Here is a 24,092-nt window from a genome sequence, read left to right as displayed (position 1 = left end):
TTTTCTTTATACCAGGATTCAGAGGATAGCACAGATGTCATATACATAGAGAGATGTCATCCACATGCTAAAAAAAGAAAAGAAATTGAAAGACTGGACTGCACAAGAGCATAAGAAATGAGATTAAAACTTGCACTTAAATGGAACCCTGTTGTACACCACAGGAGATTGAGCAAGGGAAATTCTCAGATATTCCTGGAAAATTTCTGTATTTTATAGAAAGGGCAAAACAATTCAATGCAGTGCAAGGGCTGATTGTCAAAAATAGCAGTTAAATTCTGAAACATTCAAGTTTTCACAGTTGACAGACAACATTTATTGAATGTTGGATGCTCCATGGAAGGCCGGCACATGGGACAGAAGTATGAGATGGAAAGAGAGAAATAGAGTGATACCTTGATGGTGGGAAGCACCAAGTCCATGGCTGCACATTGTCGAGGCGTCAGGCTGCGAGCCTCCTCTCGAATCACATGTTCCTGACGGATGACAGGAAGTAAACAGAGAAAGAGGATGAGTTTCTGTTCAGAGACTGTGAGATTTTAATTCAGCACAGCAGCTTCTACTACTGCAACAATGACTGGAAAATGAGGTGTTAAATCATCAAAATATTTAGATACAAAAGGGCATTTAAACCATCAAAACAGAGCCTAAAACACTTGACTCTAAACCTGGTTCTAGCCCTTACTTTATCAGCTGTAGATAATCTATAGAAAATGTTAAGACAAACTGATCCAGAATACAATAGACCCTGGCAGTATTTATATGTTCCACATGTTGGATTTAGGATCTGTTGGTCAGAGCTACACCCCTGTGTCCGGCAGTGTCTGACCCTTTAAACCCCAACATAACTGAACTACACCAATCTCCATGACATCAGGCCTGATCAGAATCTCGTCTTAGCCTGATTTTAAAAATAAAATCTCTCTCCACAGACCATTTCCTTCTTTCTACACTTTTCCGTCTCTCTCATTATATAATGTCATATGTGCTTGTCCACCTGCTGGTCATTGTAAGCTGAAAGTTCAGAGCTGTATGCAGTTCTGGGATCCCACAGCCAGTAAAAAAATATTAGAGCAGCAGACTCAGATTTGTTCCTACATTATATGTACAAACATTTGTATATATTCCTTATAAATTGGTAAATTCAGTGCATTTATTGCTGACAAATATTCAACCGCACACACGCACACACACACACACACAGAGTAAAAACCACTAGTTTAAAGTCACCATGCTCAATGGTGGGGGTTGTAAAGCCACCAAGCAATATCTCTAATACCTCTGGGATGAGCTGTGGTGGTCTATGTGGCCCAAAACTAATCGTCTAACATCTGTAGCTGACTTCACTAGTACTAGCACAGCTATGAATATACATTGCACTGAGGAAATAATACAAGGTGGGTTTGTACAGTTGATCATCTCTGTCCTCAAGGGCTACACAATAAAGTGTTGTGCTGAATTCACATTTTGTACATATACTTTACAGTGGGTTTTCCATTAAATTACATTTAAACAGGCTACGTGTGTAATGACACTTTTTCACTTCATGATACCTACACTCTACTCGATGTGAATGACAATTCTCCCTGGCCAATCAGAGCTCAGCAATGTTTACACACTATGGTTTAGTTCCTTCTTGGCTTGTTTGGAAACACAAGCGAGCAGGTACCCAGTATTTAGCTGGTTCCATGTAGCAGGTATCAAATTTGCCTAATGGAAAAGCAAAAAATCAGAGTAGTTTTTTTTAGCTATGTAGTTACCATGAAGTGCAAAAAAAGCCACAAGACTGCATAAATACCCAGACAACTACACAGTATAAACATAAACATAACAACACAAAAACATTATATAAACTTGTAGCTTGTGAAATAACACAACTATTTTCGCAATCTGTAGTAGATATCACCTTTTGTGAAAAAAAAACATGCACACCCAGATATATTTTGCACGTGTAGCTGTAGATATTCCCCATATTTTACATTCTTGCAGATTAGGGTGATTTTTTAAAATTCATTTTCCCTGTATTTCTATAAATACAGGTTACTGATGATTTTTTAAATATGTATAACAATGACATGCCCCCTGGAAAAAGTGAATCTTCAGCTAAAAAAAAAGTGTAGCCAACCCCTGCTGTAGAGACTGATATAATCTCTTGTGGAAGAACTGAATACAGACCATCTGGATACAGAAGCAAAATGGGTGTTATTGAAGAAGATCATTCCAAATCTAACTTTAACTTTCGAGGAATTTCAATTGTATTTTGATCCAGATTAATCATCCTTTCTGTGACATTAATTTGTCATCTTTGCCTCTCCCCTTATTCGAATGAACTCTTCCACCCCATCCCCAAGAAACTTCCAACCCTGGCTTTGATATCAGCAAGGCTTAGAGCAAACCCTCATCCCCAGAAAGAAGTGATGAAACTTCAGTTTCATTTAATCAGGCCTGGGCCAAGGTTGCTAATGTCTGGTGCCACTAAGCTAGCTGGACACTGATAACATTCCAGCTGGACCAGGGTCGATCTAACAGCCGCTTCACTACTCTTGCAGCACAAGTTATCACGCCAGGCTCACTGTCCAGTAGCCATCCCAATATTAAAGCTTCATGTTTACGAGTATGAAGGAGTCTACAGCTGCTTTAAGAAGAGCTATAAGGGAGTAAGCTGTCCATTGATTTTCCTCTCGCAAAAAGGTCAGTGTTTTTATAGGAACTGGTTCCTCTACACTACACTTTACTCTTTTCAGATTCTATCGATTAACCGTTAGTGCAGACTTTCTTCTGCCAACACTTCTGAAATAGGACCTGATCAGACTATAATTCTTCATTAAACTCACCACCCATGTACTGCCTTCACTAATCAGACTCTGGCTGAAACACTGGACCGAACAGCAGGATCGATGACCACAAGCATCTAAGTGGACTGTCTCAGTCCATAGAGTCTCAAACTTTTTTGGATATTTCAAGCACGTGGGTTTGTTGCATTTCTAGGAACTGCCCCAGTAAATCGCATATGTTGCTTCAAAACTTTGGATGACGCAATGAAAACTTTTAGGAGCAATAATAAAAACAAGCTTGGGTGCCCTCGACAGCAACATATGAACCTCAGGTCTAAACTGCCTCTCAAAGCAACATCAGAACACATACAGGTGCAATGCACAGTGTAAGCTAGTATGGATTCTAAGGGCACTTTCACACCTGTAGTTCATTTGCTCTGGCCCGAATCTGTTAAAAATTTTCTATTGATGGAGTATTTTCCCCTTGGTTTGGTTGGATTTCACATAGGGAAAAAGTAAGGTGGGAGACAGAAAGTAAACACAGAAAGAAAGCCCTGTGTTCTGCACCAGTGCATTTTTCTGTTCCATTTGTCCATTTGTTTAGCAGCTAAGCATTAGCCAGTTCTCTGTTTACCTGCTCTGCTGTGTCCAGAACGCAAAACACCCATGGCTACAGGAGCTGTTTAGCACCAACTTGCTGTGTACAGATGATAGCTGGTTGGGGTGGGACGTTGCTGAGCTTGCTATGGAGTAGGGTGTGTTAAGTTTGAGCTGCTGCCTAAGAAAGTCTAAGAAAAGCTTGCTGAAATTACTCTTCAAGTAAGACAGGAATGCAGAACAGCCTCTGCTAGACACCCAAATAATTGACGATGTAGCCCTTAAATTTGAGATTCTCGTCTCGCTAAAAGCTTATATTTAGGTGGTGACTAACACTGATTGAAAAAACGATATTGCAGAAAACTTTGATACCCTCAAGGCTAAATTACAAGGGGTTAAAACTGAGATTGTTGTAGATAATAGCTGGGTTGTATCGAGGTCAGCTCACGTTCTTTAGAGAAACAAATTGCAACAGAGTTAATTTGGGACCAGACGAGACCACCTCCTCTTGAGAGTCAGACAAACAAAAAAAGAGAGGAAAAAAAATCTGTAAGAAATATCTACAGTCTTGCACAGAATGGAGATGATTTTGCTTTGATGTACAGGCATAAGCACATACTAAAGATAGTGAGAGCCTGCTGTGCTCGGTTTGGCATTAGTTGTTACCAACATTTACTGGTGAATATTTCTATTACAGCCATAATCATTCTATATAATATGCATTCTGAAACTCTATAGATAATAACTATATGTGATAATAGATGTCATGAAAAGAAATAACATTCAGTAAAATTATAACAGACAAACAAACTAACTGGTGTTCAGTGAAGAACCAGATGTATGTGAACATTTGAATGCCACAGGCATGATTACAAGTCATTATGGAAAATAAATAGGAAGACTACTTACAAGAATTCATAAAATGAACAGCAGCAGATGTCTGTCACATAATAAATTATGACTTGCTTCATGAACAGCTGTTTTACAGGTGTGTAAAATAAATATACAATTTTCACCATGATTAACAAGCGACTATATTTTTCATTGACACAAGCCTCTCAAACTGTTTCAAGCTGTGCTGGGCAAAGTCCGCTCCATGCTTCTGGATTATTCTAAGCTTCTACTTCAAACATTACAGCACAATGTAAGGTCACAGTTTTATCATGTCATCTTTAGTACTTTTGTGGAAAAACATTATTTTTTAAACTATGAAGAGATTGTTAAATTTGTGGGTCAAATGACAGAAAGTCCATTCTCTCTATTATTGGTTGAAATACAATCCCAAAATGATTGGGAGTGAATTATGAGCTACCCTCATCCTCTCGTAGCTCCGCTGCTCAATTCCTCTTTGGAACTCTTCCTCTGGTACTTTTGTAAGGCAAATACTGAGGGCCTGTTTACAAATAGAGCCCTACTCCCTAAGCAGTGTACTTTACAGATATATAAAATTATACTATTACACCACTACACTGTGTACTACATATTAAAGAGAATTTCTTTGTGAAAATGTGTTATTCAGCTCCAGTGCAAACGACACTGACAAACTCACAAATATAAATGCTTAAAATGGTGTAGGGCACTTGCGCATGTAGACTCTTAGCGTAGACTCTGTGTCAAGTCAACAGTTACGCAGAAGCATAAATTGGCCTTGAGAACGCAAAATTGTCTTGTTCTATGTCTCATAAGATCAGTGCGATGCATTTGAAGATTTTGCTTGATGACAGAACAACAACAGTGTTCCTGAGCACTATGCTAGTAGAGATAAGCCCGATCCAATCCTATATTGGTATCGGGTCCTATATAGACCTCATTCAGTTATCAGATATTGGACGGAGTGGATTGCTGGACCATGAACCTGCCATAACAATATAACGTATGCCCAGGCATAATCTGCCATTCAGAAAATTCACAGCACTGACATTAAACAAGAAGATAAACGTGTGGGTTTAGGTGTAAACCTGAAGGCTGCATTGTTACTAATGTTATTTTATAATGATTTTAACCTTGCAGATAGTACTGTATGTCCGAGCTGATGTGTAGGAGATTGTGTAAATAAATCATTTGAAATGCATTTAAATTCAATGCATTGTGTATATATTGTTTTGCTCTTCTAATAATAAATGCAGTGTGGTCTATTTTAGCCTCAATGTAACAAACACAAAACCAACAACAAAAATGAGAATATTAAAATTAAAAAAGTATTGGAATGTGTATCAGTGCTTGTGTATATGAATCATATTGGAACTGAAAAGATGTGGATCGACCCATTACAAGCTGCTATTATACATAACACAATGCTGCATGTTACAGTTTTCTGTTTGTTAACCATGAAAGCATAAAACTGCACTGAATGTTTAGTGGCTTTGCTTCCAGAAAAGTCCAAATCTGTTTATTTTACCACAACAACAATGTGGAACCTGGTTTGCTGAGCTCTGTGTGGAAGAACTGGCTGGAACTGAGCCCTGACCTCAACCCCATTCAACACCTTCCAGAAGGAAAAAAAAAAAGAACTGTGCTCAGGTCTTATCTCTCAACATCAGAACCTGAGCTCACTAAAGCGCTTGAGTTTAAAGCAAATCCCTGCAGCTCCAAATTCTAGTGTTAACTCTCCTTTCCAGGAGAGAAGAAGAAGAGAAGCTGTCACTGCAACACAGAAGGGACAAACATCTGACTAATATGAAAATTGATGTGATATTCAGGTGACTACACACAAAATGGGAGAAAGACATTGTTGGGGTGGGGTGGCTGCATAGGAAGGGAGAGAAAGAAAGAAAGAAAGAAAGAAAGAAAGAAAGAAAGAAAGAAAGAAAGAGTGAGAAATACAGAAAGCAGAAAGAAAATGAAAGAGAGGAGAGAATGGGAGAAAAAGAGAGAGAGAGGGAAGGAGGGAGGGAGAGGAACTGACAGAAAGAGAGAGAGAGAGAAACAGTGAGATAGATACAGGTGTATCTCAGTAAATTAGAATATCACCAAAAAGTGAATTTATATTTAATTAAAAATAGTTAAGAGTTAATTTATTATTATAGATAAATAATACAGAAATGTTGGCCTAATGAAAAGTAAATATAGTAGATGAACTCAATACTTGGTCTGGGCTCCTTTTGCATGAATTACAACATTAATGCTGCGTGGCATGGAGGCAATCAGCCTGTGGCACTGCTGAGGTGTTTTGGAAGCCCAGGTTGCTTTGATAGCACTCTTCAGCTCATCTGCATTGTTGGGTCTGGTGTCTCTCATCTTCCTCTTGACAATATTCCATAGATTCTCTATGGGGTTTAGGTCAGGTGAGTTCACTGGCCAATCAAGCACAGTACTTTTGGCAGTGTGGACAAGTGCCAAGTCCTGCTGGAAAATGAAATCTGCATCTCCATAAAGCTTGTCAGCAGAGGGAGGCATGTTCTCTAAAATATCCTGGTTGACTTTGGACTTGATATAACTCAGTGGACCAAAACCAGCAGATGACATGGCTCCCCAAACCATCACTGATTGTGGAAACTTCACACAAGACCTCAAGCAGCTTGGATTTCCAAACGAAAGACTTTGGACCACTGAGCAACAATCCAGTCCTTTTTCTCTTCAGCCCAGGTAAGACACTTCTGGCATTGTTTCTGGTTCATAAGTGGCTTGACACAAGGAATGCAACAGTTGTAGCCCATGCCCTGGACACTTCTGGGTGTGGTGGCTTTTGAAGCACTGACTCTAGCAGCAGTACACTCCTCCAAATTTTTGAATGGCCTTTTCTTGACAATCCTTTCAAGGCTGTGTTCCTGTTTCTTGTGCACCTTTTTCTACCACACTTTTTCCTTCCACTCAATTTTCCATTAATATGCTTGGATACAGCAGGTGGGTGTCAATGACTGCCTTCTGCACATCTGTCAAGTCAGCAGTATTCCTATGTGAGAGTGTAGCCTACTGAACCAGACTAAGGGACCACTTTAAAGGCTTAGGAAAGCTTTGCAGCTGTTTTGTGTTGATTATTCCAATTTTCTGAGATAATGACTTTTGGGTTTTCATTGGCTATGTGCCACAATCATTAACATTAAAATAAATAAATGCTTGAAATTGATCACTCTGTTTTTAACGCATCTATATAATATATGGGTTTAACTTTTTGAAGTGAGTTACTGAAATAAATTTACTTTTTGTTTATATTGTAATTTATTGAGATGCACCTATAGATAGATAGATAGATAGAGAGAAAGAGAGAGGGAGAGAGAGACAAAGACAGAATGATGGGGGGAGAGGAATAGAGGGAGAGGTTAAGAGAGAAAATGCTTGTATGCAAATGAGCTGTAATGAAGAATAGACCTACAGTTTTCTCAGAGCTCCACCTGTTCACACCCCTCAAGTGTTCTTTAGGGAGCACTTACCACTGAATTACAGCTATGGGCATTTCTCTAATCACATATTTCTACTACAAATATTTGTAACTGTTTCTGCTTCATGTGTGCTGAGGATATACATTTATCAAAGTCCTTATCGAAGTACAACTTAAAAAAATAAATAAATAAATAGAAGTGTTGGGTTTTTATTTTCTTTAGAAATCTGGTTGTGGTGGCTTTTGAAGCACTGACTCTAGCAGCAGTACACTCCTCCAAATTTTTGAATGGCCTTTTCTTGACAATCCTTTCAAGGCTGTGTTCCTGTTTCTTGTGCACCTTTTTCTACCACACTTTTTCCTTCCACTCAATTTTCCATTAATATGCTTGGATACAGCAGGTGGGTGTCAATGACTGCCTTCTGCACATCTGTCAAGTCAGCAGTATTCCTCTGTGAGAGTGTAGCCTACTGAACCAGACTAAGGGACCACTTTAAAGGCTTAGGAAAGCTTTGCAGCTGTTTTGTGTTGATTATTCCAATTTTCTGAGATAATGACTTTTGGGTTTTCATTGGCTATGTGCCACAATCATTAACATTAAAATAAATAAATGCTTGAAATTGATCACTCTGTTTTTAATGCATCTATATAATATATGGGTTTAACTTTTTGAAGTGAGTTACTGAAATAAATTTACTTTTTGTTTATATTGTAATTTATTGAGATGCACCTATAGATAGATAGATAGATAGAGAGAAAGAGAGAGGGAGAGAGAGACAAAGACAGAATGATGGGGGGAGAGGAATAGAGGGAGAGGTTAAGAGAGAAAATGCTTGTATGCAAATGAGCTGTAATGAAGAATAGACCTACAGTTTTCTCAGAGCTCCACCTGTTCACACCCCTCAAGTGTTCTTTAGGGAGCACTTACCACTGAATTACAGCTATGGGCATTTCTCTAATCACATATTTCTACTACAAATATTTGTAACTGTTTCTGCTTCATGTGTGCTGAGGATATACATTTATCAAAGTCCTTATCGAAGTACAACTTAAAAAAATAAATAAATAAATAGAAGTGTTGGGTTTTTATTTTCTTTAGAAATCTGTGCCACACAAACATGCATTTTACGTATAGCACTGTCCGAGCTCACAGTATATGACTCTTTAGTGCTACTCATGCCTACAGTTCACTAGAACAGCCCAGTTTACCTAAAACCTATAACTGCTGTGTGTGAATATGATCTAAGAGAAGCAGCAGCTTTGTTACAGCAGTGGGAGGATGTGATTGACAGCAGCAGAGTCTTAGTGGGGGCTGGAAATCGTTTACGCTCAATACACACACACACACACACACACACACACACACACACACACACACACACAGTGTGTGAAAAGGATGAAAGGACTCTGAGCTCTGGTGGGTTTCTTAAACATGGAGGAGTGGCAATATTCCACTTCAATGTATATGAGAAAGGTACTGCCTGCTCAGAGGGAGAAAAGAATACAAGAGCTGTGTATACGTTCAAAATATTTGCTTACAGCCACATTTCTTACACATTCTTCTCTTAGAGTGGAAAAAAACAACAACAAAACACTTCTCACCTGCGCACACTTCTGTAAATACAATTCTTAATGAATTATCTCTTTTTGAATAGGACTTCAAATCCAGATGTTAGATCCAGGCTGGGATTAGCCAGATGGTATGACACTATAGCTGCAACTGATAAAAGCCTAATTATGCTTCTGTGTCAAACTTGTGTTGCAAGCAACAGTTCCCGTGTACCCTATGCTAAATTTCAGTGTACTTTATGGGAGCGACTGCATGAGCGGTACATCATAAATGTAGAAAAATCATGCAAAATAATATAAACTTTGTCTAAAAATGTGGTTAAATCCTGGCCAGGATCCTGGATCAAAGGTCCAGATTTGAAGACCTCTGTCTTAATGTGTGGACAGTTTAAAGTAAATAACACATTTTTAGCACTATGTTCCATTTTGCCATACTCTACTATGATATGAATTTTACTGACATTTAAAAAAAACTGACAAGTGGTGCATAAACCAGGTCATAAACCTGCTGTGGGAAACCCAGTGTCCTCCAGATTTTAGCTTCAACCCTGAACAACAGAGACTGCAGAATATCTCCTTACCTTCAGCTTGGAGAGCTGTCCCAGGTCCTTGGCAGCACTGAAAATCATCTGAGCCCCTTGCTGCACAAGAAAAATAGCAGAAAAGAGATAAGAATATTGATTCACTCTCACACGCTCATCCAAAAAAATAAAGGAATAAAACACTGACTTACAACTGTAATATTCACAACAATATGACAAATATTGATACAAATATTATATTGCCCTCTCCATGATTCAAGAAGCATCGTAAAAATGCAGTATCTACTCAATGAAAATAACTGACCACAGCAATGGTGTTAATGTACTACAGGGTGTTAATGTACTCTACATTGTTTACACCTGGAATTAATTTACATAATTTTGAAGATTGCCCCAATACTGTTACTGGTTCCCAATGTGGGTAGTGGGGTGTGTATGAGTGTTTGTTTTGTCTTGTTTCTTGGCTAGGTAGAAGCCTCTATGTTGGCAGCTTACCGTCTGGTCTGTTAGAGGAGGCAAAACAATCTGCCTCTCAATGGTGTTGAGCACGATTTTCCACAGTTCCTTCAGAACCCGCTTTAACACAGTCTTCTCACAGATCTTAGCAAACAGCATCAGACTGGAGAGAGAGAAAGAGAGAGAGAGAGAGAGAGAGAGAGAGGTAAAGTAGTGGAGAGGAAGAAAAAAAAGAGGAAGGGTGAAGACAGTGAAAAGAGTGGGGTGGCAGAGAAGAGAGAGAGAGAGAGAGAGAGAGAGAGAGAGAGAGAGAGACAATATGTAACTGAGAGAGTACCGCCATTTCATTTTCGCACTGTGGTTCTCACACAATCTGCGTTAATAGGGAAATTCCAGGCTGATAATGATTGGAGATTATTAACAAACTGATGTGGCCGGTATTAATAAATATAACCTGTAACAAATACCATATAATCATTACATGATGTGCATTAAAACTCACTGTGAAGTCAGGAAAAAAAACAGTTAACAAAGTGAACGTAGATGATTCTGGGTAACTACTTTTGGCTCTGAGAACTCTTTACTCTCACTTTAAGTGTTTGTTTTCATTTAGAAGCTCTGAGTCTTTTAATGTGGAATGGTATATTGGAGTTATTATTTTTTTATTTATTTTTTATAATTTTTTAAATGTGCAAATTACCACAGAAAACCATTTGTCACTCGAGTTGTTTAGATTTGTAGCACTTTCAGTCTGTGTTTATTTTCATGGAGTTTGCGGTCTCCAACATTTGGAGCAAGTTCCACCTTAAGTCATCTCTAACAGCAAAAATAAGTCAATATTACCCACATATGGAGCAGAAATAGAGCAACCACCTAAAATTTTTTTTAATGCTATTCAATGTCTATCCACCTTCAAAATGCCTTTAGATGTTTCTTGTGGCTCAGCGATATATATGTGCAGAGAGCATCAGTTGGGCAGTGCTTACTGTACACAAACCATGTGCTTGAGTTAAAGTACAGATACTCAAGGTGAAATATTACTCCAGTAAAAGTAGAAGTCATCGTTGTATATCTCCCCTTGAGGTAAAGTGCAAAAGTAGTCATGCATAACATATTGTAGGTGAAAAGACTTTAGGTTCACCAGTCTTTTAACAGAATGTCATTAATTATCTGACACTGACCACAGCAGAAATGGCCAAAGATTAAACACAATGAATGATATTATAATCAACTCAATAATCAATTACATACACCCAAGGTGCTGGCCCTCCAAACCAACAAAGGTCGGTGTCTCCAGAGTTCATTTATTCATTCATTATCTGTAACCGCTTATCCAGTTCAGGGCAGCGGTGGGTCCAGAGCCTACCTGGAATCATTGGGCGCAAGGCGGGAATACCCCCTGGAGGGGGCGCCAGTCCTTCACAGGGCAACACAGACACACACACACTCATTCACACCTACAGACACTTTCTGCCAATCCACCTACCAACGTGTGTTTTTTTTTGGACTGTGGGAGGAAACCGGAGCACCCGGAGGAAACCCACGTGGACACGGGGAGAACACACCAACTCCTCTCAGACAGTCACCCGGAGCGGGAATCGAACCCACAACCACCAGGCTCCTGGAGCTGTGTGACAGCAACACTACCTGCTGCGCCACCGTGCCGCCCCTGTCTCCAGAGTACTAAGCCCAATTTATGCTTCTGTTCTGAACCTATGCCGTAGGCAGCATGGCCTGATGCGCACCTCTTGTTGCATCTATACAGACCACAACGACTATGATTGGTTGGCAGTCGGACGAACAGGGTTCAAGTTGCTCAAGTCAAGAAGTCCAGAAATATGAACTCTACAATACACTCCCTAAATAGCGCACTTTAAAGATTCGCAAAACTAATACCACTACATTGTATACTACATAGGGTTGAAGAAGATATTTGAAATTCAGCCCTAGTGATTTGGTGGTGTAATTGTATAATGATGCAGATGCTAACGCACAAGTATAAACTTTCACATTGGCATAGGACAATTGTGCAGGCTACAGTATAGGCCTTTTCACTGAGAGAGTTCAAAAGCATAAATTTGCCTTTAGTGTGTTCTCTGCACCAGAACATATATATTTTTAATAATTTAGGAACAGTAAGAAAGATTTTTTTTCTGCTCCTGGGGCTGCCCTCGTGCAATTAACTTTTACAGCACTATCCTGAAACTGGTAGGGAGGGGGAGGAAAGAGTGGTTTCCTGCCCTCCTCCAAAAGTTACATAGTGTAGTTTCTGCAGTGCGGAGCTGAAAGTAGTCATGACAGAGGACAGTGAAGCATCACAATGATCTGAAGCTGTAATTTTGAGGTAAAAATATTACATAGTGTTCCTTTAAGTTCTCTGGTTTGTCTACATAGTTGCAGAATATAATTTGAGCTATTTCTGCAATTCTGAGACACTTGTTTCTCAAACAGTTACGGTTACAGCTACAGTTCTGTTATTCTGATTTTGGCCTGAAACCGTGTATGTAAATTAATAGTAGTTACTGATGACACAAATACAGCCATACTTAAGTGTAAAAATCATTTTGTTAGTTCATAATGGTTCTAAGAACTGAAAGTGATTACTTACAGTCTCAAATTCACACAACAATTGATGAAAAAGTCTGCCTTTGGCATTATTGGTTTTATGAGGAGAAACATTTTCACTTGTTTTAGTCGCACAGAGGGCTGTGCAGAACTGGGAGACTTGTTCACATGTTTTATTCACACATAAACCAAAAGGAATGGCAGATTTTCATAATGTAGTGGAGTAAAAAGTAAGATATTTGACTTTGAAATGGAGTGGAGTTAAAGTAAAAAGTTGCCCAAATTGGAAATACTTCAGTAAAGTACAGATACTCAAAAAAGTAATTAAGTACAGTAATTAATTACATTTATTTCATCCACCACTGGAAAGCACTGACAAACCGATGCTCTATGCAAAAAACAGTCAGGGGGTGTAAATCTCCCCCAGCACTGAGATGTGTTCTTTGGAGTGATGGAACTTGTTTAGGATGAGTGGTGTATGTGATCCATATCTAAACATCTAACATATTAGCAATACTTCCCATTCTATACAAATGCTAAATTATGGCAGAGCAATACATCCTACACCAGTAGCCCACTTTAGTAAGCCATGACCCACATCCTCTGATTGTAATATTTAGGGCTTAGGAGGCAGATGAAAGCAGAAAGTGGGCAAGGATTTGACGTTTGCACATGATTATGAGGATTCTGGGTAATTCCCCTGTGGCCTGGATGCTCCGTGGACAAGTGAACAGATGCTGCTGGACATCTAGATCACAGCACATACATTTTTACATATTATGCTCACTGAGAACACAATTTTTAAAACTACTCTGCTTTGGACACTGCTTTCCACAGCCCACAGAATAAGCACTCTGTACACAGGGCTGGAAGTTTCATTGATTTACACCATAATCACAAAAAAGTGTCATTGTTTAATCATAAGAGCTTTATTATATTAGGTGTGCAAATACAGTTTAAGGCCTTTTTTGTGTACCATATAATTGCAACTAAAAATTCAATCATTCTCCCACTCTTTTGTCACTTTATGGTAACTGTTAAGGCTGAAAGGAGAGGTGGACAGGCAGCATTACAGTTCTGATTTCTGTCTGAGAGGAAACTAGCTCACTTAGAGAAAATACACTTTCCGTAAAGTTATACATGGACAGTGAGTGTAGAAACATGGAGGTGCTCATAATATTCTGATATGACTGTGTTAATAATCCTGACATGTTGATCCAGAGTCAGCTACATCTCATGAATCTTACTGAAACCCAAACATAAAAAAAGAGATTTGAATTTACTGTTGTTGAATATTAATTTTGATAAATGAATTCCTTTATTCAATTAAAAATGAACATACACTGAACATGAAATCTGTAGAAATGAAATTATTAAATTGAAATCTGTTATGATCACGTCACAGGTACGTCACTTCCGGCTGACTACTCGCGTGCTTGATTTGAAATTGTTTGCTGTTTGTCGCTGTTTTAGTCCTCTAGACGTTTATTTACAATCTCTATTGCATATTCTTTGGCATTGCTTATCCTAGTGTGCTGTCTTCATCATTCCTAACCCACCGTGCTTCTTAACTTCATTTTTTTCGTACATATTATTTCTCATTGTTTATTTTTCTCTCTTCATGGCGCCTGCCGAGGAACGAGCCCTTTCTGAGCTCGGCGCGGAGCTCGAGCAGCTCGGTCGCCGGATTCAGCGTCTCTTGGAGAAGCAGACGGAGCTCCAGCGGGAGAAGACGAGACTCGAGGCAGCCCGCGACGCCTCCTACGTGGCCGTCGCCTCTCCGGCTCCTCTGCCGCGGCGGTTTGCGGGGGTACCCATCTACACGCCTGCACCGGGATGGGAGCGCCAGCGTGGGCGTGGGAAGCCGAGGCCGTCCCCCCCTCCACCGCAGCCAGTCTTCACTTCTGCCAACCGGTTTGAGGTGCTCAGCTCCTGGCCTTCACCTGCTCCAGCGCCGAAGACTAAACAGGACGGTGTTCTTATTATTGGTGACTCAATAGTTAGACATTTAAAAGTGCCGGGGATAAAGAGTAATGCAACCGTGTCTTGTCTCCCAGGCGCACGTGTCCTGGACGTCGCCATGCGGCTTCCGTCGGCGCTTCGGCAGCGCGAGGACTTCGGCACCGTCGTTCTCCACGTGGGAACGAACGACATCTCCGCCCGCCGCAGCGAGGTCCTGAAGGAGCACTACCGTTCGCTTCTGGATACCGCTCGGAAGAAGACGGATGCTAGGATCATCGTCTCTGGCCCCCTGCCCACCTACCGTCGAGGATGCGAGGCGTTTAGCAGGCTCTTCGGGCTCCACTCCTGGCTCCTGGATTGGTGCGGCACTGTCGGCGTGGACTACGTCGACAACTGGGAGTGCTTTCGTGAGCGTCCGGCCCTGTATCGTTGGGATGGGCTTCATCCAAGCCGTCTAGGATCCGCAGTTCTCTCTGAGAACATTGAGGTGGTTCTGCGCCGGAACTGACTGGTCATTCCCAGTCACATCAGTCAGGTAGGTGGAATGGATAGCGAGCAGGTAAGTAATATTAAAATTCCTAATGTTCCTCCTGACCATCTCTCTACTGCTAGTAAGATGAGTAGCATGTCCATGTCACCCACTCTGATTAACGCTAATAAATTTTTCAGCATTGAGACTGTGTCGGTTCCCCGCAAAGCTTGTTATCACAAACGCCCAAAAATCAGTTTTAACAACCTAATTAGAATTAACACCAAGGCACTGCAGCGAATGCAATATTTCAGCACTTCCAGCATTAAATTAGGGCTTTTAAATATACGATCTCTAACACCCAAAGCACTCACTGTCTGTGATATCATTACTGATAACAAACTCTATGCATTATGTCTCTGCGAAACATGGGCTAAAGCCAATGAATACATTGCCCTAAATGAGTCCACTCCCCCTGGCTTCAGCTATTACAGTTGCCCACGAACATCTGGTCGTGGTGGTGGTGTAGCCACAATTTATGACCCTACCATTGACACAACACAAAAATCTAGTTATGATACTAAATCCTTTGAAGTACTTACTCTTAAAGTCACTGCATCAAAAAGGCAGCACTCGTTTATGCTCATCACAATCTATCGTCCTCCTGGCCCTTATACAGAATTTCTTTGTGAATTTGCTGATTTCCTCTCAAGTGTAGTTATCGTATCAGAAAAGGCCTTAATTGTTGGTGATTTCAATATTCACTTTGAGAAGGACCATGATCCACTTAAAATTGCATTTGAATCAATTTTGGATGCGCTAGGGTTCACTCAGAATGTTACTGGGCCCACTCATCAATGCAAACACACACTGGACCTAGTGTTAACACGGGGCATTGAGATAAAGAATCTATCCAATCTCTCGCTACATGAGACCATCTCTGATCACCATCTAATCACATATGAAATTGCGTTAAACTTTGATATTTGTCCACAACCACGCTATATTAGAAAGCGCACTATAACATCCTCAACAGTTAGTGATTTTATCAACAACCTTCCAGACCTTACCACCATTTCTTTTCCAACTCACCCAAATGACCTGGAGCTCATTACAAACAACCTACACCACTTATTGTGTACAAACCTAGATAGTGTTGCACCAGTCAAGACCAAACAATTTAGAGAGAAAAGGCTTGCTCCATGGTACAGTGACAGCACGCGTGCATTAAAACTGGCTGCTCGTAACCATGAACGTAAATGGAGACACACAAAACTAGAATGTTTCCGAATTGCATGGCAGCACAGCCTCACCGACTACAAACATGCCTTATCTAAAGCCAAATCACAGTACATCTCTTCCCTTATAGAAAACAACAAAGACAACCCTAGATTCCTTTTTAGCACTGTATCAAATCTAATTGGAAACAAAAAGGAAATCAACCCCATTGTTCCCTCTGATTTCTGTAGCAATGACTTTATGAGGTTTTTTAATGATAAAATTGCTTGCATTCGCCTCAAAATCCAAAATCAGTCCAAAGTCACATCGGCTCTCGTAGATGAACCCCCTGCCAGCTCTGAGGTGCACTTAGACTACTTGAATTCTGTCGATGAAAATGACTTGCTTAGTTTAATTAGCTCATCTAAATCAACTACATGCTTACTGGATCCTGTACCAACACAATTATTTAAACAAATTTTACCTAAAGTCATTAGACCATTGCTCACAATAATAAACTCATCCCTCAACATTGGATATGTACCAAAACCTCTGAAACTAGCGGTAATCAAACCAATTATTAAAAAACCCAATCTTGACCCTCTTGTACTCGCAAACTACAGGCCAATATCAAACCTCCCTTTTATTGCTAAGATTCTAGAAAAAGTCGTGTCACAGCAGTTGTGCTCTTACCTACAAAACAATGACATTCATGACATTTTTCAGTCTGGATTTAGACCAAATCACAGCACAGAAACGGCTCTAACAAGAGTAACTAATGACTTACTCCTTTCACATGATAAGGGCTATATCTCTATTCTGGTGCTGCTTGACCTTAGTGCAGCATTTGATACCATAGATCATGTGATGCTTCTTGATAGGCTGGAAAATCTGGTAGGAATAAAAGGATCTGCCCTCTCTTGGTTCAGATCTTATTTATCCGATCGTTACCAATTTGTTTATCTGAATAATAAATCCTCTAATCATTCTTTAGTTAAATATGGTGTCCCACAAGGATCAGTGCTTGGCCCTGTATTGTTCACACTCTACATGCTGCCACTGGGTAGACTAATCCGTAAGCATGGGATTCAATTCCACTGTTATGCTGATGACACACAACTGTATATATCAGCCAAACCCAATGATGTTGCTTGTCTACGTAAAATAACAGAATGTCTAACTGAAATTAAAGACTGGATGATGCAAAACTTTCTCATGTTAAATTCTGATAAAACTGAGGTCTTGTTACTAGGTACAGATACTCAGATACATTCACTCAGAAATGCTGCTATTAATCTTGATAATTCAACAGTAAAACACAATGCCATCATTAAAAACTTAGGTGTAGCCTTTGATTCGACTCTCACATTTGATACCCACATATCCAATACAGTCAAAACCGCCTTCTTCCACCTACGCAATATTGCCAAAATTCGGCATATTTTATCATTAAAAGATGCAGAGAAACTAGTGCATGCTTTTATAACTTCACGTCTAGACTACTGCAATGCGCTCCTGGCAGGGAGCTCGTGCAAAGCGTTACACAAGCTTCAGTTAGTTCAAAATGCAGCAGCCAGGGTGCTCACTAGAGCTAGAAAATTTGAACATATCACCCCAGTTCTCTCGTCCCTACACTGGCTACCTGTAAAATTTCGCATTGACTATAAAATACTCCTCTTAGCTTATAAATCTCTAAACAGTTTAGGCCCGCAGTATCTTACTGAACTTCTCATACCTTATCGCCCGTCACGTACACTTCGTTCACAGGATGCCCATCTACTCTTTGTTCCTCGCATTAAGAAAAACACAGCAGGAGGAAGAGCCTTTTCTCACAAAGCTCCTCAACTCTGGAATAGCCTTCCGGTTACTGTTCGGGGCTCAGACACACTCTCAATCTTTAAATCTAGATTAAAAACCTACCTTTTCAAACAAGCTTTTGGTTAATCACTCACCTTCAGGTTACTCCTTCTATATTGGTGTTCGGGCTGGTTTTCATATTATCACTGTTCTGTATTAATCCTGTCATATCACCATAGCTACAGCATTCTTAGTTAGCTTTGTAGTACCTGCCAACAACGCTGTCTGTCGCTGGGTTCTCTTGCCTGACCAGTGGAAGCTTTTTTCGCAGGACAAATTTCCCCGTTCTTTACCATGACCCTACTAACCTTTTGTATTTTTATTTGTTCCCTTTGTCTGGCTTTCTTTCTCCTGTCTCTCTCTCTCATGCTTTGAGATGTCCTGCTGCTCTCCAGGTTTTGCCCTGATCCAGCCCGTGTCCTGTACAAGATCCTGGCCTTGCTAAGACTCATACATCACTAATATCATCATCCTCACCATTTTCATTTCTACTTCTCCATCATCACTAATATACTACATTTATATTACTATAACCCCTTCACTTTTACTTCTGTTCTCTATTGTGTCTCCGGTGTCGACCCGAGGAGGATGGGTTCCCCGTATGAGTCTTGGTTCCTTCCAAGGTTTCTTCCTCGTGTGCTGAGGGAGTTTTTCCTTGCCACTGTTGCCCCTGGCTTGCTCATAGGAGGCTTGGACCCAGATCTCTGTAAAGCTGCTTTGTGACGACTTTTTGTTGTGAAAAGCGCTATATAAATAAAATTTGATTGATTGATTGATTGATTATGAGATTATTATACAGACGCATTAGAGCACTCTTTTACATAATTTTATATGATAATTTAGATATCTATGATTCTATGTGATGCTCACAAATCCTCCTATCAATCCCATAGGTGAGAATTTGTTTATATTTGAATAAGAGGGTCTCACTTCTTGTCCAGCAGGTCCATGAGTGGTCTGAGAACCGTCTCAGCGTCCATGGCAGCGTTGCTCTTGTTTCCTGCATTTCCCTTCATCTGAATAAGCTCCTGGTTCATCTGCTTCACACAGTCCTCAATGACCGGCTTAAAACTGCAGAGTTAAACAGTACAACACCTTAAATTAACAGTGTCCAGTATTATCCACAAAGACCTGGAGTGCTTCCAAAACAGTATCTTATTCACTACTTAGTTGAGGTTCTGAGGTAGTTGAGGTTCTACCCCAGCAGGTAGAAGATACCCATAATACCGTTCATTAATACAAGGCATTTTCTGGTTTACAAATGTATAAACATTGTTTATGTGACATAATCTGCTGCAAGGCAATAATGATCAAACTCGCATGAGGTTGTGCTTGAAAACTCATTAAATCATTAAATCACTACTCTCATTAAATCAGTTCCTTATAATAGTGCCATATATAGTGAGTAATTTAGGAATAGTGAGCAGGGTGCCATTTCGAACACAGCTCTAGAGTGGACACAGGTTTTCAGTCTAAACAAGCCAAAACACTCCTTATTCCATTTGTCATTTCAATTGGTGTCAGCCTTCAGATATGTTGTCATCTGTCCTCCAGGACCATGGAATGAAATTCTTCAGTCACATTACTATTATAAGTGACAAAATCAGGCTGTATAATCATCAGGGTAAGTTGTGAATTATAGCCTACTTTAAAAGGTCGAGAAAAAGTGTGGAAAGTCAATTCGAGCTCTGCTGTGGGTGACTGTCTGTGAGAAGTTTGGTGTGTTCATCACGTGTAAGTATGTGTTTTCTCCAGGTAATCTGGCTTCGTCCCACAGTCCAAAAGCACATTTTGGTAGATAAATTGGGTGAGTGAATTTGTCAGTATGTGTCGCCCTGCAAAGGACTGGCACCCCCTCCAGGGTGTGTTCCTGCCTTGTACCAAGTGATTTCGGGTAGGTTTCGTACCGCAACCCTGAACTGGATTAGCGGTTACAGACAATGAATGGCTTATTAATACTGAGTTAGATAATCAAAATGTCACGTACCCATCTTGTTACCTTTGGCCATGCCCTAATGAGACACAACTAGTGACACCTGTGAGCTTAGTCAAATGACCACCTCCACAGGTGTCCCTGGTTGTATCACATTACATAAGTCCATGTAGTCTACGTCACATTCATTGTCTCTGTAAATGTTTCCGCTTCAGCTCCTGTGTTTTAGCTACATTTATTTACCATGACTGTTTATTACTCACCTCAGCAACTGCTTTCTCACTCAAGTTCATCCCGTAATCAGTGACAGGTATGCAACTGTGTAATTTTAATGTGAGATGTAGACATATTAGACGTATAGGTATTAGACATATATTGAAATATAGCATTTGTAGAAAGCTGGTACAATAACCCAGTATCTACACTCTGACTCAGTTTTATTCTTTTGAATGGAAACATGGCTTCTGGGGCTGAATGATAACTGTGACTCAAAGCCTGTGTGTGTGTGTGTGTGTGTGTGTGTGTGTGTGTGTGTGTGTGTGTGTGTGTGTGTGTGTGTGTGTGTGTGTGTGTGTGCGCGTGCGCGTGCGCGTGTGAGTTACCTGGATCCAAACACCCTGCTGAGGTCATCCAACACTGCATTGAGTTTGTTCTGAAGCTCTTTCAGCAGATCACTGGCCTCAGCATCCAGCTAGAGAGAGAGAGAGAGAGAGAGAGAGAGAGACATTGTAATAATGGGCAAACAGAATACAAAGTAGACAGTGAGAATTGAGTTAAAGTCAATTATGCATATAGTAGAGAAGCCTTTATATCAGGTGTCTGCTAATAAGTATAATAATAATAATAATAATAATAATAATATAATTGTAACTAATATTAGTTGCAGTGAATCATCATACTTCAATATATAAGTATGATATAAGCTACAGATATTTTGTGAACTTGTTGAATAATTGTAATATTTTATTGAAACCCTGACATATTAACATGTACATTACCATGTCATATCCATATCAGAGCAGACGTTATATTTTGTCAGAAGTTGTTCTAGTAATAGACTGGCAACTGTGCTTAGGAAATGCAGCTGCTGCTGACAAATTATAAATATAAAGCAATTCTGTATAGTCCCAATATCTTGGGGCTGTATGCCGATATATGATACACCCAATATGAAAAGCACTGGGATGTCGTCCCTGGAATGGACGGCTGGTTTGTTCTGGTGTTTGTTCAGCAAGCCTTTTGTCAAACGTGAATTCCTTATTCCAAACATCACCTCAAACATACTTCGAATATCACATAAAATTAATCTAAATATCATCCAAACATAAATGCCCCCAGCCATTCAAGTGCAGTGCATCAATTCGGTCATGCTCTAAGCATCCCCCAAACATTCCCAAAACTTGTCTCTAAACATCACCCAAAAGTCACCCGAACATCCTCCATACATCCATCAAACAAGCTCCAAACCTGATTCAGTCAGATGCAGTGGTTTGATGAAGGCCCATTTATTTCCAGCAGTATAAGTATCAGCCTAAAGTCTCAAAGTGTGATTCATTTCACAGTAACTTTTAATATTAAAGCTCAGCATAAATGTTAACAAGCAGCATTTGAATAACAAATTAGATTAGATTGATCTGTAATTAATGGTTAATTGAAGTAATCTGACATATATGTGTTCAGATATTAAACTGCTCATTGAATTTAACAAATGAACAACCATCATGTTTGAATCATTATTTTTGAAGTATTACTTAATGCCAACTGTCCTTCACACTGTGTCAATTTTATGGTCAACAAACCAACAGAAAAGGCTCAAAAGCATTTTGTAAAAATTCCTGTTCCATTAAATTAATTGAAACTTTGTCTCCTGTAAAATTACCAGGTGTAGATTAATTATTCAACAATAAATGATAGCAGACATTTTGCACTTGCACTGGTATAGGATATTTTACATTGAATCCTGTGAATAATTACAACTGTGTGGATTATGTGATTACACATAACATAAATATTACAAAAATATATTCAATTACAAAATTTCAAACTTTAAGTTTGTTGAAAAAATAAATAAATCACAGACATGCCAAAATAGAGAAAGAATTCTAATTTTTGTAGTCAATCACAATAGTTTTTTTTAGATCAAGTAGAGGAAAAAAATATGGAATCACCCAATTCTGAGGAAAATATTGAATCACTCTGTAATTTGCTGTTCTAAACACACTCCTGCATTAGATTAAATTTACTAATATGTCTTTAGTTTAAAAAGAGTGCTCACACCTTTGACAGCTGTTGCACAAAGTGGATTGGCATGTATCATGGCTCCAACACAAGACATATAGTTGAAACAATGGAAAAGATTATAAAACTTCTTCAAGAAGGTAAATCACCACATAATGCTGCAATAGATGTTGGATCTGTCTAAAATCTGGACTAAGTACAAATAAATGGGAAGGTTGTTAAAGGGAAGCATACTGGTAGACCAAGGAAGACATCAAAGTGTCTATATAGAAAACTTAAAGCAATATGTCTTGAAAACAGAAAATGCAGAAAACAAATGAGAAAACTGTAGGCAGAAACTGGAGTCAAGATCTATGACCGAACTGTAAGAAATCACCTCAAATAAATGGGATTTGCATACAAAAAAGTAAAATTAACACCTAAACAGAAAAAACAAGTTTAGAGTGGGCTAAAAAAAGCAATCATGGACGGTGGGTGACTCGATGAAAGTGATCTTCAGTGATGAATCGCAAATCTACATTGGGCAATGTGATGATGCTGGAACTTTAGTTTGGTTCTGGACCAATGATATTTATAAAATGACTACATGAAGCAAACATTTAAATTTCCCCAGTCATTGATGACATGGGTCTGCATGTCAGGTAAAAGAACGGGGGGAGATTACAGTCATCTTCAATAACCCATAAAAAGCAACACTACCATTAGCTATCTGGGTGGCCATTAACTCTTTGCTTCTGTTCACTTCCTGTTGAGACTACGTAGTGCGTGGTTGTTGACGATGCCTCTTCTCACCAGTTTCTACCTCTATATTTTTTTATTGTTTTTTCCTTTGTTTCTCCCTCACTGGCTTCTGTTGTTTTTTTCTTCTTCTTTTTGTTACTGGTGCTGTTTCTTTTTTTTGTATTTTGTGGCCACTGTTCCACTCCCTGGATCTACATGAATTCTAGATACATTTGGTCTTATCTTCCCTTGCTGTTTGCTTTGCGCTTTGCTGCTTGCCATGCACAAGCCTTTTCCCTTTCTTCCCCTTCCCTTTGACTGCAGCTGTGATGAGTGAGTCTCTACCCCTCGCTAAATTGTTGGTTCAAGTTCTTGTTTCGGGCAGTTACACTCTGCTGTGCTCAAATTGCTGGGACTGGGGTTGTTTGGGTTGGCTAACCTGTTTGGTGCTATTAGCATTAGTGTTGTAGTGCTGTATTTCGTATGAATTAATTCCTCACTGCTCCTTCACTTTATCAACTGTTATTATACTCCTGGGTGACTTTAACATCCATGTTGATTCCTGTTCTGTATTTTCTACTGAGCTCTGTAATGTCCTTGAATGCTTTGGCCTCACTCAGCACATTGATTTCCCTACACATACCCATGGTCATATACTTAACCTGATTTGTACCCATGATCTCAAAAGTATTTCAGTCACTGGGTCTACTGTTCTGACCATAAGCTCAGTGAGTGCGGTCTTGTTATGCCTCCTTTTAAACCCCCTGGGAAATCAACTCATTTTGTAATCTCTTATCTATCTCCATTCATATTTTTTCTCATCTCCTTCAGGCCTGAGGAGATGAGAAATCTCTAAACTATCTTCTTCTGAAGA

The 24,092-nt window shown here is 39.6% G+C and overlaps 1 protein-coding gene across 4 annotated transcripts in view; it reads right to left on the bottom strand.

The window, feature by feature from the left end:
- Positions 1-24,092, bottom strand: part of LOC136709365 (protein unc-13 homolog C-like) — a 245,897-nt gene that overhangs the window by 34,172 nt on the left and 187,633 nt on the right. For all 4 annotated transcript variants that reach the window (XM_066684518.1, XM_066684520.1, XM_066684519.1 and 1 more), the window contains 5 exons: positions 20,863-20,951; positions 19,258-19,398; positions 10,296-10,419; positions 9,840-9,899; positions 396-476 (listed from right to left, as the gene is read on the bottom strand). In XM_066684518.1, the coding sequence (XP_066540615.1) occupies positions 396-476; positions 9,840-9,899; positions 10,296-10,419; positions 19,258-19,398; positions 20,863-20,951 (495 nt within the window). The remainder of the gene's footprint in view (positions 1-395; positions 477-9,839; positions 9,900-10,295; positions 10,420-19,257; positions 19,399-20,862; positions 20,952-24,092) is intronic.

This window comes from Hoplias malabaricus, chromosome 11 (assembly GCF_029633855.1).
Source record: "Hoplias malabaricus isolate fHopMal1 chromosome 11, fHopMal1.hap1, whole genome shotgun sequence".
Lineage (NCBI taxonomy): Eukaryota > Metazoa > Chordata > Actinopteri > Characiformes > Erythrinidae > Hoplias > Hoplias malabaricus.
The sequence above is the reverse complement of the archived record's forward strand: the minus strand, read 5'-3'. Positions and strand labels throughout refer to the sequence as shown.